The 17734-nt window shown below is 53.4% G+C and overlaps 2 protein-coding genes across 3 annotated transcripts in view; both read left to right on the top strand.

The window, feature by feature from the left end:
* Positions 1-2867, top strand: part of SNRPE (small nuclear ribonucleoprotein polypeptide E) — a 6650-nt gene extending 3783 nt beyond the window's left edge. Inside the window, exons 4-7 of the mRNA XM_019546485.1 lie at positions 49-187; positions 1341-1403; positions 1672-1750; positions 2607-2867. Coding sequence (XP_019402030.1) covers positions 49-187; positions 1341-1403; positions 1672-1750; positions 2607-2662 — 337 coding nt within the window. The 3' untranslated portion in view covers positions 2663-2867. The remainder of the gene's footprint in view (positions 1-48; positions 188-1340; positions 1404-1671; positions 1751-2606) is intronic.
* Positions 2868-6032: 3165 nt separating this feature from the next.
* Positions 6033-17734, top strand: part of SOX13 (SRY-box 13) — a 70464-nt gene continuing 58762 nt past the window's right edge. For both annotated transcript variants that reach the window (XM_019546608.1, XM_019546606.1), the window contains exon 1: positions 6033-6241. The gene's annotated coding sequence lies outside the window, so the exon portion shown is untranslated. The remainder of the gene's footprint in view (positions 6242-17734) is intronic.

Raw genomic sequence — 17734 nt, 5'->3', positions numbered from 1 at the left:
GGGGGGGGTGAAATCTTGGGGGGGCAGTTGTCTGGCAATTTGGGGCAGGGAGGGGAATCCTGGGGGGGTTGCCTGGCTAAGGGGGGGGCTCTACCCATGCCTGCCCCAGCTCAGGTTGGCCCACGCTGCCTCCACGCTGTTCCTTAACTGCCTGCGACAGAACCTGATCTTCCGATACCTGCAGAACGTAAGTGTTGGTTCTGGCCCCACATACGGCTTTGGGGGGCCGGAAGGGGCAAGTGGGCCTGGAGCTGCTCATAGTAGTGCGGGTGGTATTGCTGCTTTGCGTCTGGAGCAGGGCCCTGGAGAAAGGCACTGGCGAAGGAGTCCATGGGCTGTCCAGGGCCATGGGGCAGGAGGCAGAGCCTGCTTGTAGTAGGCTGAAAGTGGGAAGCTCAAGGGCCATTTGGGACCGGGGTCCCTGGGAGCAGCTCGTCCTAGGGCCTTTTCAGCATGTGTCTGGACTCAGGGTTTTCAGCTTGTATCTCTGCTGTGCTGTGAACTGGACCTGTGGCAGCCCTGCAGGTGGCTCCTCTGTTAGGAGCCTTTGCAGGTGGAGGGTGGCGTGCAAGGCATTTCCCTCTGCCGTCAGTGCTTCCCTTCAGGTGGGCCTGCAGCTGTAGAGGGTTGGACCCTGATCTCCCTTGGTAGAAGGGAATGGGTTCTGGCCTAGGTCTGCTTTTTTCTGCTGTAGCACAGAAGGGATGGCAACACATCTGTCTGTGCAGTGTCTGAACATCACTAGTGTGCACCCCCGTCACCAAAAGCTGCCTTGCAATTAGCCCCCAGGGTTTGATTTTGCTTCTCCTGCAAGATTATTGCAGATATTCTGAAACATGCACATGGGGGCCCAGACATGAGTTTTCATCACTTGAGAAAAAACTTGCTTTTAAGTAAGCAGAACTGTTCCAGAGGTGATGGACTTCCTGCCCCCAGTGGACTTGGGTTCTGAAATTAACGCTTCCTTGTTATGTTAAGCAGTGTTATTATTTCCTAAGGGTACCATCTTGAAGGCAAGCAGCTCAGAGCAGCATGGCGAGGCAGCTGGTGTCCTGCCCCAAGGGCAGAGGAGTGGTGGGGGGCAGTGAGGCAGTGGGTGCTTCTTAAGACTCGCTTCTCTATGTGCTTAGAAGTGTTTGGTAGCTGGGGAGACTGCCCCCCACCCTTTTTGTAAAATACAGTGTGATATGCCTGCTATTATAGAGTGATGGATACTGTTTAAAAGCCCGTTTGGCCAGGGGCAAAGGTAGATTTTGAGTGAGCAGCAACGGATAACAGAAAATCACTTGGAATACATGTGCTAACACTCTACTGTCTCATCTTTGCTTCTCATTTTACAGCGGTCCAGGATCCAGGTGTGGCTTTATGAGCAGGTGAACATGCGAATAGAAGGATGCATCATTGTAAGTGCCAGGATGTACCTGAGTCTCTTGCTTTTCTGAATTTGCAAGTTCTGTTTGCAACTCCCAAATGCAAATGGAGACAGATGCTAGTTCTAAAGGCAGTGCTCAGCACTGTCTGAAGCAGCAGCCTCAGCCATTTTCACTTAATAAGTCTGTGCTCCTGTAAGAGAAGGCGATTGCAGTTGGTTCTGCCCTCAGTAAGGGCAGGGGTGTTGGATTTAACACCAGGGGAGTTAGGTGACTAACTGATTTTGTTGCTGGTTTTTAGGGTTTTGATGAATACATGAACCTAGTACTGGATGATGCTGAGGAGATTCATTCCAAAACAAAGTCAAGGAAACAGCTGGGTACGTTTACAGTTTAAATGATGGGCCCCAAACCTGTCCAGATGAGCCGTGTGTGGGGCAGGAATTTAAGTGAGACGTATTAAAAGCTTGGGCTGAAGTCCAGCAAAGGCTGCTGTGAAGATGCTTGTTCTTGCTGTTTGCTATAGGATAACAGTGTTGGGGTCAGATATCTGATAAGTATCCTATTAGATATGGACAAGAAGTCCAGAAACTAGTCTAAGTCCTTAAAGAGGCTGGTAAATATCGTGTGCTTCTCTGCCTCCTCTTTGTTACTAGGATGGCCAGAGAAACCCAGTCTGATCTCTGCCACGTTCATCTCAGTCCTGAGACCCTCCAGCTCTCTGTCTTACTCTTTTAAGTGTGTGTTTCCAGAGTCAGGGCAGGGAACCGTGACTCTCACCGTATGCTTGTAGTTGATATTCACTGCTTGCCAGGTGCCAAAGGTAAACAATGGCTCAGGGGTAGCTGGGGTGCCTTTTATCGCAGCACACCCCGTTATACAGGAGGAAATTGGCGTACTACCTACAGGTGGTGTTCATGTGCACCGATATGATGAATTGTACCTTTAGATTGTATACAGAGAGATGACTACCACAGACTTACAGGCATGGAGCCCTGTGAAGTATGCAGTAGCAGTAGGCCTGTATATTAGCTCAGTTTGCTGTAACAGAAACCTTCGCAGTCTGAACCCTGTAGCCTGTTGTTTTGCCAATGTCAGCAGAAAGATGAGGTACTTGTTTTGTGGACTTGGTTCTGCAAAATTTTCTGCTATTAGTGTCCTCTGTGAAATGCTTTTCCAGATATCCTTGTTCTCAGGCCGTGCCACTCCTGACCACCTTCTCTCTCTGTCTTGCAGGTCGGATCATGTTAAAAGGGGACAATATTACTCTTCTGCAAAGTGTTTCTAACTAAAATTTATCTCATTCCTTGGGTGCTAGCTGTTGTAAAAAGCTGATGGGTGGATACTTTAGCTATGTAAAGTTCTGGTCAAGTGTGCAGAATCCCTTGTTAGAGCTCTTAGGTTCTTAACTTGTGAATAATGTTTACCTTTGCCTTGCAAGGGGTGATCAGCAATTGCTGTGTTTCACAAATAAAGCTTTGTTTTATGATAACTCTGGCCGTACATTTATTTGACTGCTCTTATATCACTTCCTTACTGTTTTGTGTATGGGGAAAAAAAGTCATTCACCTCACCCCATTTGTTCTGTTCAGCTTATAAGGGGAAAATCTTTGCGAATTCTGGAACCATGAATGTTAATGTGGGCTCCGTTAGACAGCTGAACTGTTCAGCCAGCGTCCTGGAGCCACTTGTAATGCTCTGACTGTTGTGAACTAGTAAAATAACTGTCGATGTATCTAGGTATGTGCTGCTGCTGTCATCTACACATCTGGCATAAAGCAGTCCTCTGCAGGGACCTCCAGGCAGGGGGAAATTTTAAACCCTTTGCAGTGTATTAGGTAAATATTTGCCTGGGATTGTTTAAACAGAGATGTGCTAGCCCGGAGGTCTGGGTCAGGGGCCTCAAAGGTGCCATACTACACCTATTTTGTCAATATTGCTTAATCCTGCTTGTGGAATTGCTATTACTCTCACATTGGAGTGGGGAAAATAGAGCAGAAAGGTTCAGCAGTGAGCCAGTGGCATGAGGGAGTTGGTGTCAGAGCCAGGATTAAAACTTGATTTCTAGTTTTCTGGGCAGGCAAACTGGTATCTTTATTCAGATACCCTAAAAATACCAGACCAGGCCAGCTGGATCTTTCAGAAATGTTTTCTGTACTCTCTAATGTGTTGATGCATGATCTCCTTGAGTGAGGATCTCCTGGATGCTTTGCCTGAGGATCTGCTAAGTGTTTATCTTTTCCTGTTCTTAGGATATTTCCTGGGTCTGGGCCTAGTTTAGGGAGCGGTGTTGGGGTGGAAAGTCCAGCCATTTGTGCAGTTCTAGTGCCTGAATGCTTCCTGCATTCTTACCTGCAAGACCCCATGTGATTTGCTGGGCTTCAGTAACAATCATTTCCTTAGCAATAAGTTATTCAGTCATAACCTGAAAATTAGTGAACTGGGGAGGGAAAAACCCAAAACATTTGTCTCTACTAAGAACAATATATTAAGTGCACAGCAGTAATGAAGACATTGAAAATATTTTGGACCAGTCTGGAACAGGTTACTGGAAAAGTTTTCTCTTTCAGATAAAAAGAATTTTGTTTGCTTTCTGATGCTTCATCCCAGGTGTGCGCGCACACACATAGGTTGGTGCTTCATTTGGTTTAGTGGGAAAGAATTTTGATGCTGTTCCAGCACAGATAACCCAAAGCTGTTTCACCTGTGCCCTGAGCAATTCTACAGGATAGCGTAACAAGCATGCTGACTAGAAACTATGATGGCTGAGTGTGACATCCTGATGTGGCAGCTGAGACAATGGTGCCTGCTAACGAGTCTTGGTATCTCCTTTCGCAAGTTTCCAGGTGCAAAGAGTAGTAAATCAACCACTACATCTCTTTTGCGGTTACTGATATAGGTAGGATTAGCACTGTTCAGCCACAAATGGGTATGTACAAATTAAATAATAGCTGATGCCTTGCATCTAGTCTCCATTTTATCTGCTATGTTTAGCTGAATTAAAGTTCTGCAGAGCAGAAGGTAGACTAGTTACTGTCTAGTGCAAGCATTACATACTGATTGTGTGTGTTAACAGTTTTATGTGTGTTCAGGCTGACCACATCTGTATCTTGTTAAAGGCAAATCAAGACGGTGATAATTCTTTATCTAAAAAAGTCAATGGTATGTTTTTGGAAGTAGTTGTTTTTCTCTCTGGGGGAGAGAATATGTCATAGAAGGGTAAAGATACCATGGGCTCATCCAGACTGAAGTGCATGTGTGTTTTCCCAGGAACGGTTAGCAGCAGCACATTTGTGCCACTGCACGTTGTCCTTAGGGAATGCCCCGTACGTGCTGCTGGGAGCAAATTGCCCTGGGTGGGGTAGCGGGGGCTGAGATCAGCACCTGGGTTGGCCCCAGCAGCCTTACCTGTGGTCCTGGTGGCTTCCCATGGCTGAGCTGCAGCAGCAGTGATCTAGGTGTGTGGAGCCTAGTCAGCAGGTGGAGCATGGTTCTAACTGGCCAGATTCCCAGCTGTGCACTTTTTTAAAATTTGGATTTCCTGGTATCTAAGTTTGTCACCCTCCTGCAAATATACAGTGTGGAGAAACAAATCATGTGCAGGGTGCTTTTTGTGGAGTCTCAATAGCCTTTTGAGCACTTCAGAGCTCGCATGCGCACTTGTGTGGACGCACCCCATAACTGCAATCAACACAGGATCGGTGACATAAAATTGGTTCAGTGCCTCTGGCACTTTGTCCGTTATATCTGCATCAGGAGAGCAGTTGTTTATCCAGAACCAGAGCAGTAAAAGCAGTAGCTGCTGGCTCCTGGTCCTATATTTCAAGAGGCTGCCTGGAGCTCCCCTGCAGCTAGATGCAATCAAATAGGTGGGAATGAACTCCAGAGATGCAGAGTCAGCCCGCAGGGAGGAAGGAAGTGGACTGATCAGCTCTGAAGTGTTCAATGGCAAACTACGCAAGGGCACGGGAATTGGCACTGCAAGTGGGAGCTGCAGCAGTAATGAGTAATTAGAAGGGCCCCAGTTGGAAGCATGAAAAATGCAAAGCCTGGATGAGGGTGTGCACGCGTGCCTGTGTTCAGATTGGGAAGGGGAACAGCCTGACTGTTTGTCCAACACCTAGCACGGTGGTGTCTTGCTCTGAATGGGTGGCCTTCAGCCCTACTTCAAACGCTTGTTCTGTGAAGGGTTTGGGATTGGCTTGCTTGAAAGCTCGCAGCTGATTTAAGTCATTCCAATTGTGCTGGTCTTTTATTTTTGCTTTTCGCACCTCCAGACTCCCCTCTTCTAATTTTCTAAACAAAGCAGCGCAGGGATGTAGGACTGGGGCCTCGGTTTCTGAGTTTGTTTTCTTGCTTTGTGCTTTACCATTGGCTTTAAGCGGATCTTTGCTTCCACTTTGTACCCCCTTCTATAAAGGGAGTCCCTTGGCTTTATTTTTTTCTCAGAGGTAGGGAAGTGCAGTGGCTCTGAGATCCCACCAGGGTATCTTACATTGGTGCATGTCCATCTAGACACCCAGCTTCAGAGTGAAGTTGCTGCTTCATGCTCCTTCCACCACTTTGGACGGCAGAGGGCACTGCTGTACCCAGCAACTCCCCTCCATGGCTGTTGCAAAGTGTCATCAGCCTCAGCTGGAACAGAGGAGTTCCCCAGCATTCATGCAGCTTTATTGGCTGCCAAACATCCTGGAAAAAAGAGCGAGCCAGCCTGCGGAGTGTGGAGCTGCCCTCAGAGCAGGAGACCAGCAGCTTATTTCCTCGCTCCCAGGCCCTCTCTGGCCCATCTACGCGCTGAGACCTGAGATGTAGGAGGCGAGGCGTGGACGGTTCTGCTAGCGACTGAGCAAGTGGTGGGGATAAGGCACGAGGTAGAGTGAACACTTACAATTGGGCTTTGTGTTTAGAAAGCTCCTGTTGCCTTTCTGCTCTGCTGAAGCTGGTTGTGTTTGCTTTGTGCCTTGGACTTTTCCATAGCATGCAGATTCCTTTCCTCCAAGCTGTCGCGGTAGGTATGGACCCCTGCGGAAGATGCGCTGCATTTTATTAAGGCTCCCGACACGAGCAGTTAACTCTGCAAGTGCTTTGGGGGCATGTGGACTATTGTAGTTGAATTACTGTAGCTGATTATTGCACTCGCATGGAGCAGTCGGCATGTTGTGATCTCTGTCTAGACCCAGGGCTCCAACACTACGGCAGTAGGTGTAGACAAACCTCCAGCCATTGTAAGCCCTTCCTCCCTGCTGGGACCCTTCATAGAAACTGCACTTACAACTTGTCTGTATTGGCAAGAAATAGTTCAGAGCTGTAAATGTGGCTGGCACTTGGCACATTAAAGTAGTCAAGGTCTCTAGGACTCTGGCGTTCAAGGGCAGGGGAGACGGACTCCTTGTCTGAGATGGTTTAGACGGGGAGGATCCTGCCTCGAGAGCCGGACTTAAACGTGACTTGCTGGGGGTTCCTTCCAGCCTGGGTTTGCTCTGATTTCGCCTTACAGAGTTTGAAACCTGAGTGTGGACAGGGGGCAGGTCTCTTAGAGCACAATGGAGCATCCTTGGGTGTGTCCCTGGGATTGTCCGTCTGTGTTGGAGGGTAGGTGGTCTGGGGTGGGATGTTGGCATCCCATGCTCTGAACTGGGCCAGCCCAATCCACTCTACTCCTGTAACAAAAGCTTGCTTTTAAGAGCCTGCTGCTCCCTCCTGTGATTAACACTGGGTGCTGCACTGAGGGCGTCTTCCCTTCACAGTCCTACTTGATCCCTGCTGGGTTTGATCCTTTGGCTCTGTGGCCATAGGTTCCCTTAGCGCTGCTATCCAGCTGAAAGCGCTGCTACCCTCTGGTATCCCAGAAGGGGCTGGAGTTCAGCTTCTCTTTTTAAAGGTTTCTTTTCTGGAGGAGGCTCCGTGGAGACTGACGCTTATCGTGCCCAACAGAACTGGGATCGAAATCTCTGCTGTTCAGGGGTAGATTTTTCTCCCTTTGCGGCCTTGCAGAGACACTGGTGTGAATAGCCAGCTTTGTTTTTGAACAGACAGTATGCTCAGTGGGTCTATTCTGTGCCTAGGTAAGTAAGTTCCGTTGTGATTCTTTGATATGACCCCTGAGATTCACACAGGAGCTTTTGTAGAGGCTTGAACATAAACCTGCAGATGGTAAAAACCTTCCTGGTGGCAATGGGAGGACAGATCTTACCTGTTCATATTTTTGAAGCAATGAGATGGATGAAGGAGTGTCGTGCCCATGAGCAAGGGTGGCTCTGTGTATTTGTGTGTGTGTGCGCACACGGGTGTGCATGCACTGCTGCCCTTTCTGCTGCTGCTTGCAATGTGATCAATCCCAGGGTACAGCATGGGATACTTTGGCATAAGCACAAATAAAGGGAATGGAGGAGACTGTGTGTGGCTGCCTGCTGATCTTGGGTAAGCTCCAGCATTTAATTAAACCCACAAGTGCACAGGGCAGAAGAATCAAGTGGTTCAGAAACAGCCTCTCGGGGATGGTGTCTGAAGATCAGAATCGCTCTGGGTGAACAGGATCTGGGGATTTGTGCAGTGCACCATCCCATGTCAGCCAGCTACCTGCTCACAGCATCCATGGCACAGTGGTTGCCCTAAAGCAGGTGGCCACGATGCTTTGAAAACCGCGTGTGTATAGAGGCTCTCTGACCTGAGGCTACAAACCTGAAAGTCTGAGTTCTGTTCGTCACAGCTCAGGCACCAGATCTGGAGAAGCAAAGCCATGATTTTGGTGGTGCCCGAGTGGGGCACCTTGCAGTGATGGGTTGGAATACCAGGGGTTCAATATGGGGCTAATTGGGGATGTTGTAATAAGAGAGGCTTCCCCACCCAGCACACAAATAAATGATTTTTCCAACCCAAATTCCCAGTGCCAAAGAGCTTTTTCAGAAACTTTCTTAGCTCAAAACTTTTTGTCAAAAAAAAAAAAAAAAATCCAGAGTTGCTGGAACTTTGTTTCAAAATGAAATTTTGGGTGTTTCCCAGTCAAACCTTGCTTCAACCCAGATGCCCTTTCACTTCCAGCAGGCTGGCAAGGTTCGGAAGTAGTCCGTGTGCATATGAAACGCATTTGTTGGTGACCTGGATGGAGCTTCTTGTTGGTTTGTTTGGGGTTTTTTTTGTTGTGTGTGGTTTTTTTTTTTTTTTATTTCTGAACAACCTTTTTGTGTTGGTTGAGGGTGGAGGAAATTTTTCAGAATCTCCTGTTTTCCCAGAAGCGTCAAGCTCTTCCCTGCGTGGCTGTACAGAGCAGGCTCCTTGTTGTCAAAGCAGTGGCAGGTAGACCCCCTGGGAGGATGGAATTTTGTTCCTCCTTCTGCAAAGGTCTGGTCAGGGTCTGGCCCAGGGATGCCAAAACACCTGGTCCAGAGGCTTTTATTAGAAGCCCCCTTAGCAGCTGCCCAGCCCATTTGTTCCCCTCATCATGTGTGTTCATGTTCCTGCCCATCAGGGGTGGCCTTATTTCCATTTCCCACATTACTGGGACAACTGAGCTCTGGGCATTTTGACGGTCTGTAAGGGTCAATGTGTCATTATGTTCACCCCATTGATGCATGAGTTGAGGGTCACAGCCAAGGGAGGGACCAACATCCCATCCCCAGCTGGGGAGCTCTGCCAGGCAGAAAGAGCATCCCTGGACCATGTGCTGAATAGGTACACAGGCCCCCTCGTACCTGGAGCTCAGCTTGCTCTATGTATTTTATTTCACTTGGCTTCATATAACTTGGGGCAGCAGGTGTGCACCCAGGGGGACCCACCAAGGCACAGGGCCATCAAGCGGTTTGGTCCAAGGGCTCTCGGCATGTCTGGTTCTCAGTCTCCTACTGTGACAGCCAGGTCACGCTCTTTCCTGAGGAGTAGATTTGTACCCAGGACTCGTGACTAGGCCCTAGACTAGCAGACTGGAGTCCACACCCAGGCGCCCTGCTCCAGGTGTGAGGCTAAGCAGAATTAAGGTGAGGAATGGCCTCCCTGCTGGAAGAATGAGCTGATGCTAACAGTAATCCCTGCGTGGCTGTGGAGGGTTTTGCCAGTGGCAACGGTCTTTCCACTCAGGTTGGTAACCGGGACGTGGTGAAACCAAAGCTGCAGGGAAGGCTGCAGCACGCTGCCTTAGGCTGAGTGCTGGATGCATGCATGCTTTAGCTTGGTGAGAAGTATTTTCTAGGGAGCAGATACCAGACTCCTGGGTTCTGCTGCAGGGTCTCGGGGAGCTGTGCGTTCAGTGGTCCCCCTTGTTGTGGGGCTGGAGCTGAGCTCTCCTGACAGGTCAGCTCCTTTCAGGTGAATTGCTTGGGGAACGCTGCTTCTCCCTTTGATTTTTGTGGTTTACTGTGGGGCAGTAGCATTGAATCATGCCCCAGGGGCTTGAGTGGCAGTGGGTGAAACCCCTATAGTACCCATCCGGGTAAGAGAGCAGCTGGCTGGCTTCTGGGGGAGCGAGCACAGCCAGGTCCTAACCTCTGTACAACCCAGCTGAGAAGGCAGCTGTTGTTAAACAGCTCCCCACTTCCCAACAAAGGTGAGCCATGTCCTTTCTGGACACCATGTCTGTTGGAGGCCTCGCACTCTCCCTTTCGTCCAGTTTCCGGGGCTTGCCTTCTGCAGGGGCTGTGTCTCGGCACCTGCCCCATTGCCAAGGTGCAGCTGTCTGAGCAGGCACTGGGCGGCTGCTTCAGCTGGGCTTTTAAGTTCTCATTGCAGCAGGTCGCATCGTCTGCTCCCTTTAAACAGGCTTTGTTCCTGCCGGGGACATGGCACAAAGTATTTCAAAACACCTCCCCCCTGACAAACGCCAGCTCTCAGAGGCTCATCCCTTTATCGTACATCAACAACAGAGCTAATATTCATGTCTAGGAAGTGAGATGCTATCGGAGCCCGTGTTGGGCTCCGAAGTGGGTGTATGAGGCGTGCACGGGTTTGGTGGGTGAAGGAAAGGGGGCTGTGGCAGGAACTCTTTATCAGAGAGGAAACGGCACTGTATTTGGGCGGGAGGGGGAAAGTGCTCTGTGTGGCTCCCTGGCAAGGGGGGGTTAGAGACTCTTGAGTTCAGGGTAGACTTGTCCCCCCCCGGACTAGCTCTGTCTGCCGCACGTGCCCTGGAGCCTGTTGCGTGGCAGGTTGGGGTCATTTATCCAGAGGCTCAGGTGATATCCGACATTTGGAGGAGATGGTGATTCAGAGCAGGAAAACACCCCGAATACTGGCAATGTGGAGACCAGCCGCATGCTGGCTGTGCCGCGGTCATCAGAAAGGCTCCTCGGGAGCTTGGTGTTCTGAGAACTCGCCAGTTATTACAGTCCCCCATTGGGCACGTGTGGAAACTGAGGCAAGACAGAGAGTGACTGGCCCATGGTCACCCAGTGAGTCAGTGGCAGGGTGAGGTATCCAGGCTGCCAGACTCAGGCCTTGTCCCTCTTCTGCGCACTGTGTGGCATAACGATCCCCCTGAGATGGTCCCCGCAGCTCCCTTTGAAACCTGAGTTCAGTCACTTTGGAGGCAAATTCTACCCCAGCTTTTACCCAGGAGAGACATTGAGGTAGAATTCAAACCAGGCTGTTTTTATCTGCTGAGACCTTGTTCCTGGTCTTGATGCACAAAAAATGCCTGGCTCTTGCCCTGTGCCAGTACCCCACTGGAAATCTCAGCTTCTCTTGCGCGCTGCCATCACGAAACCTGCAGTAAGACACGGACAGAGGAGAGGGACGGTTGTGTGCATTGCACACCCCCCCTTGCTCTGGGGTGAAAAGTTATGACATCTGAGAGGCTTTCACCTGAGCAGGAGGTAGGCTGGACACTTGCTGTCTGCAGGAGAGAGGCCTGGGAGCCCAGGGCTGTGCATGAGAGTGATGCGGTGGGCACCGCTCATTGCTGGTGCCCATTCCTAACGTGCTCTGGTGGCTGCAGCATTGGCCAGACAATGGGCTACTCAGGCAAGGCTACATGCCATGGCGGGGATTTTCACAAGGGCTCAGACCCCAGCAAGGGCCAGGCTGTCGGAAGCACTTCCTCTGCATGCCAGGCACAGAGCCCCTGGAGGCCAAGTGGCACACCATGGTTACTGTGATCTGCTCCACAGCCATTGCACCCCAGCTAAGGGGCCAGACCTCACAAGTGCATCTTTGCTGTCTGCACCATGTTTAAAAACATGAGGAAGCCATGTGAAAACTGCCGAGCTCCTGCTGTCTGAGGCTAGCAGGTGCTCACAGGCGTGCAAGACCTTGCTCCATCAGCTCTCCTAATGGGTCCAGGGACATGTGGAGAAGAAAGCAGGGAGGGTCCCTGTAATGTTTCAGGGACAGACACTGGCCTGTTCCCTACACAAGGCCTCTGCTATGGGGACCAGTCACATCACTGAGGGGCTTTGGAGGAGCAGCAGTGACAGGAGCAATCCCCTGGCTCATAAACATGCCACATAGCCGGCAGCACTGGGGAGGCCTGGCCTTCCTCCATCAGCCTGCTGGTTGAAGGCTCCTTGAGCTTTCCCTGCAACACCTGGGGAGGCTTGGACCGCCTCCCAAGTGCTAGCTAGGCCCAGATGTGCTGTGGGTGGAGCAGTGACTGGCTGCACCTCCCCCATCCACAGAGGGGGCTGGGGCTGCCCAGATGCATGCCTGGGGGTCTCCAGGCAAGGACTTGCTCCTCCTCCGAGGTGAGTGAAGGGGCTTGGGGGGCTCTAGGTCTCTCTCTGCACTCCAGCACACAGAGCCTGGTGCCTGTTTGCCCGCAGAGGGAACAGAGGGGCCCCAGCAATAGTGGAGCCCTGCACCCATCAGTGGCAGAGACCTGAACAGCAAGCTGCTGCCTGGGCCATGGGCACATGGGTGGAAGGCTCTGAAGGCTGTGAACCAGGCTCTGCCTGAGACAGGGTGCTCATCCACGATGGGCGGTGCCTGGGAAGCCTGCCGCTGGGGAGAGGCATCACATGGTGTGTGCATGTGGTACCTGCAAAGCCACGCATGTTCCCACCGATGTGGGTGTTGCTGGCCTGGCTCTGGCCTTGAGGCAGGGGTTGGAGTAGGTTATGAAGCCGAGCAGTGAGGTGTCCCAGGCCGGTCAGCTGTCATCAGCCCTGACATCCTGTCCTCCGAGTCTCTGCTTCAGCCCCCCCTGTTCCTACCTCTCCTCTAGGCCCAGCAGATGAATGCTTCTTCTAGGGACCTCTTGTCTTTCTCCTGGTCTCTTAAGCTCCCTCTCTGCCTCCCAGGCTCAGGGCACAGCAGGATGCTTGAGCCTGTGGAGCAGGACATCCCCATTGTGTTTGTTCCCCTGCCCTTTGCATAGGGCTCTGGTTTTTACATAGGAAAGAGCAATGCAAATGGGCCTGGAGCTGAGAGTGTGCAAACAGGATGGAAGTGATCCCGGGCTGCTTCCTGCCCCGCTGGGTGCCCTGGGAAGATGCGAGTGTGGGGCTCTCTCGCCCATGTGGTGCTTTCAAGGGGCTGGTCTGGTGGGAGGAGGTGTTGGGTGTGCAGCTGAGCAGGAGCGGATGGAGGTTGTTGCTTGCTGAGCTTCTGGCCTGTGTTGCGAGTAGCCTGTTGCACCTCCTCAGGATGCTAATGCCACGGTCAGTGCCTGGCCCAGACACTGCAGTGGCGGCGACAGTCCCCTCGGTCTTTATTGTCATTTGCCTGTCTCTGCTTTCCCTGGACCCCTGGGAGACAAACATCCCCTCTCTGACCGCAGCCCTACAGCTGGGCCCTTCCCCTCAAAGCACCGGGAGCCGTGGGCTCCATTTCTTATGGATTAGGAAGGGCTCGTGGGTCAGGCCCTGCCTTGGGAGGGGTGAGAGAGGGGGTCCGAGCCTAGCTTTGAGTTCATCACCTTCCCAGGCCTCTGAAGCATGGCTAGCTCCCTTTCCTGCCTCACATGGGACACGTCGGGCATCAGGGCAGGGCTGGGCCTGCCTGCACGTCTGCGCCGAAAGGCAAAGGGCTGTTGTTACTTGGAGAAGGAGGGATGGAGAAGTGGGTGCCACCCTCCTGGGCCAGGCTCGGCTCCGACTGGTCGCGGGGCTGTACCAGGGAGCTTCGTCCATTGGGCTTCACGCGGCTGCTCAGACCTACGGTTCTTTGTGGAGGATCAAGACCCAAGAGGTCAGGATTAGGTCCTTTCAGTACACTGGGGCAGTCGCTGTGACCTGCCTCACGCTGGGTAGCCGGGCCTTCTCAAGGGGGACTGGAGGCACAGGGGGAGCCCCCCAGCATCCTGGCTCCCAGGGCTCTTGCCACGGCTGGGCAGCAGGGAAGCGGAGCTGGCTGCTTGTCTTCCTCTCTCCTGCTCCCCTTCCACCTGCTGTTTCACACCCTCCACCTTTGCATCCCTTTGTTCTACGGGATTTGTAATTCAGGACAAGTACTGGGAAGGACACCGCCCTGCTGGGATGCAGCTAACCCCTGGCTTCCTGCTGCCCGGGGACATCCCTCCAGGTGTGACCTGGGCTACCGGGGGGGGGGGGGCCAGGAAATGAGCATCTTTTTGAGGCCTGCCCTTGGGCTGCCTGGGCCTGAGAGTCAACTTCTGCTCCCGGTCAGGCCCATGTGACACCCCAGAGACCAACGGGGTCACCCAAGAGAACTAGGAAGCCAAGGGGCAGAGGTGCCCAAATCCCAGTCACCTCCAGTCCACAACTCTGGCCCCTTGGAGAAGGGTAAACATAGCCCATGGGGGGGTTAGCCTATTGAGCTGGGGGTGGACTGGAGGTTTGGCTGTCCCTGGCACCATCGCCATCGCCCCATGGACCAGGCACCGGCAACGTCAGAGAGGCTTTCGCTGCTCTCCGCATCCCTGCAGCTGCCGTCAGCCCAGGCTGCCGTGCTGGCTCGGGGTTAATTTGTGCAGTGCTTCTAGGAGGCCTCACTCTGGCCCAGCAGAGCTCAGCCCTGGAAAATGCAGTCATGGCTAGTGTGCACCACCCACACCCGGTCCCGTGCCCTGGTAGGCTTGTGTGCACACAGGCGTGCCCCTGCTCTGGAAAACACGCCTGCCCAGTCAGTCCGTGTTCCCCCGCGCGGACGGAGCCTGCCCAGCTCGCAGGAAATCTCCAGCCACTGCACGGCTGGTATCTGCAGCGACAGCAAACAATGGGATCCCCAGAGACAACAATGCCCCATTGTCCTGCGGAGTGCTAACAATGGAACAATAGACCACAGTCTGCTTCATTTATTCCCAGGCACGCCCCCCTGCAGCAGGCCCTGCATCCCCGATGCGCTCCGCAGGCAGGGCCTCCCGCCATCCCCACCACATCCCCACGCCTCTAGGATGCGTCCGTCAGGCCCAGTGAGTCCCGCAGCCAGCCCCGGCTTGGCTGGGCATGCCCGGAGGAGGGTGAAGTGGCTTCTCACTCGGCGGTGGCTGTAGTTTTGTCGGCACAAGAGATGGAAAACTCCTATGAGATCATGCAGGAGAACAATGGGGCATTGTTGTCTCTGGGGAGGGCCACTTGTTTGCTCTGTGGTGGCCACGGGCCCTGGAGCTTTCGTGAGGCTTCGCGCTCTGGGGAATGTGGAAGATGTTCCCCATCACCCACCCTCGCGCTTCCCAGTGTGGCCACCCCCTGCACTGGTCCATGGAGGCCGGTGGGGGGCTGCAAGGAGGGTCTCTGGTAGAAGAGCCAAGGGGGGAAGCCTGGCACGTGAGGCGATAGCACAGGGGCAGCCAGGCCTGAGATGACCTCAGGCCTGGCACGTCACCCTCTAGACCAGGGGTGACCAAAATATGGCCTGTGGGGCTCCCCACAAATCTGGTCACTGGAAGAGCAATGCAGCATTAATTGCCTGTAGACTGGCTCTGCCCGAGGATGCTTGCCCTGCTGGCGCCATACACGGCACCAGGGTGGCGCCGACCCAGGGTATTGGGGCTGCCATACAGCAAGCAGTATTTGAATGTGCAAATGAGCAGGAGCTGGCACAACTTCAGCCCCCGTGGAAAGGCAGGGGGAAGACGGGGACAGGCAGGTGAACAAACAAACAACATGGAAATTTGCTGTGCAGGGATTTCACTAGGCCCCAGGGCTTTGTCGTGCTAAGAGCTTCCCCCTGCCTGGGGTTCTGCCTTCTGCACAGAAAGCTGTGGGGCGATGTATTGTATCTAGAGATGGGCACAGCTGCAAGGCCCTGGCTGGCATCACGGCTCAGTTGCCTAGCTGAGATCCTAGGCAAATCTTGGATGCAGCCTGGCCTGGCGACCAGAGCCCTGGGCAGGGAATCAACCTGGCCTCTGGCTCCAGTTCTGCCCTGGCCCCTGCTCTTTGAGCTTGGCAGGTCTCTGCCTGTTTCCTCCTGTGGATAATGAGAGATGTCTGCTCTGCAAAACACTTGAAACGGAGGGTAAAGGGTCCTGCCTGGCAACTGCCCGATGGCTGCTCTGGACGGGCATCGTCCTTTTTCATTACCCCGCCTCCTGTTTGACACTCCTTTGTCTTCTCTTCTGGGCTGTAAGTCCTTCTGGGCGGAGACCTCCCTGTCCTTGTGGCCCCCAGTGTAATGGGGCCCCATCCTGATAGGTGCTGGCAAGACCTCAATGGCAGCGAAACGTGGGGAAATTTGACTCCAAGCCAGAACCCACGGGGCAGCTGGAAGGGGGAGCCGGGCAGGGGAGAGGGGCAAAGGTCCCCCCTGATGCCAGCTCCCTCCAAAGTTTGGGGCTGCTCCTATATGCAGGGAGTTTGTCAGAGGCCCTTGAGTACCTATCAGCAGACAAACCCACCTGAATAGGTAATGAATGGAGGAAGAGAAAAGAGCCCTGAGTACATTGTGTTTCCAATGGGCCTGGAACAATTGCTAAATACCAATCACACAGGGAAGGAGAAAGAGAGGGAGACAAAAGAGAGAACCCCAGCACAAAGGAGAGGAATGAAATGGTAAGTAAAGTCAAACAAAAAGGAGCCCGGCTGAGACAAAAGAAGGGAACAATATCCCCGAGGCAATAGGCTGGGGAACAATAGGGACAGTGACAGCGGCACAAAGGCACCAGTGTTTGCAAGTAGACGTTATCTCACACAGCCACTGGCAGGCCTGGCCGCCTCGCTTCTATTTTCAGGGATGCTTTTGTGCGAGGCTGAACAATATTCCTTGCATGGTTGCAGATAGAAAGATGAAGGGGGTTTGGTTCTGTCTCCCCTTCCTGGTGCCAACTCTGTGTTAAAGGCAGGTTCAGGACAGGCCCGGGCTCTGCATGCCCGTTCGGTTGCTCCTCAGAAGCTGCCAGGGCCCGGTTTTGGCAGCTCAAGGAGTGAGGATTTGCAGAAGTACCTCGGCTGTGGGCCTTGTGGCTCACTCCCTACTCGTCTCGGCCGGGCTAGCAAGGTGCCCGTAGAAACACGGCGAGGCACTCCCGGGTGTTCCCATGGTCCCGGGGACCTGGGTATCGGGCCTGGCCACCACTGGAGAGTTCAGTGTTGGGGTCCTAGAGTGGATGCCTCAGCCAGTAATGATGCCAGGCTTGTGGATAAAGGTGGGGGAGGCTGGCTGTCGGGGTAGGGGCCCTCGCTTAAGGATTACTCTCAGCCTGGGGAAGAGGGACGGTGCTCCAGGGGAGACCGGCTATACCACACCAAAGCAGTGGCCCTGGCTGCTTGTGCACTGAAAGACCCTGCAGCCTCTTCTGTTGGTCCTGCGTGCATCCCCATGCAGGGGGTTCTGCCTCCCCGAATCCCCCTCCCCAAACTCATGCTTCATTAGGCTTTTGCCTTCCTGAGTTGCGCCGCTGCATTCCAGTGCACCCTGCCCTGGCGGCGGCTGTGTCCTTGCCTCTCGGCGCTTGCTGTATCGCGTGCCCTCTGAACGCTTCTCAGCCCCCAGCCCGCTAGCTCGGCCACGCACAGCTTGCGGCTGGAAACCACAGCTGGACAAAGCAGAAAGATGGCTCCCCTCAGTCGCCCTTTGTTTGGAGGGCTTAAGTTTTACCATCTGACATTTGCTGGCAGCAGCCGGGTGCCCGCTGAAGTGAGAAGCCTCCTGAGCCTGGCAGCGTTGGCTTGGCTGCTGGCAGAGCACGCAAAGCTTCCTGCATCTGTCCCTGGCTCTTTCCCCCACAGCCGCTTGGTCTGTCACCCTCCCTGCCACACCAGCGGTGCCTCATCCGCTGTGCAGCCTCTGAGGGCCAGGCTGGGCTAAAGCACTGAGCTCACCCTCTTCTCTCTTCCATTCTGCCCTTCCCTTGTCTGCGTTAGTTTAGCCCCCTTCTTGCACCTTGCCTTTACTGAAGATGAGGCACTGGGCTAGGAGTCAGGAGAACAAGGGTACCGGTCCTTCCTCTGCCACAGACTGCCTGTCTGACCTTGGACACCTCACTTAACCTCCAATGCCCCGGGTACCTCAGTCCCCCATCTGTGCAACTGGGATAC

Source organism: Crocodylus porosus, unplaced genomic scaffold (assembly GCF_001723895.1).
Source record: "Crocodylus porosus isolate Cpor-Errol unplaced genomic scaffold, CroPor_comp1, whole genome shotgun sequence".
NCBI lineage: Eukaryota > Metazoa > Chordata > Crocodylia > Crocodylidae > Crocodylus > Crocodylus porosus.
Note: the sequence above shows the minus strand (reverse complement) of the source record. Positions and strands in the feature narration are given on the sequence as shown.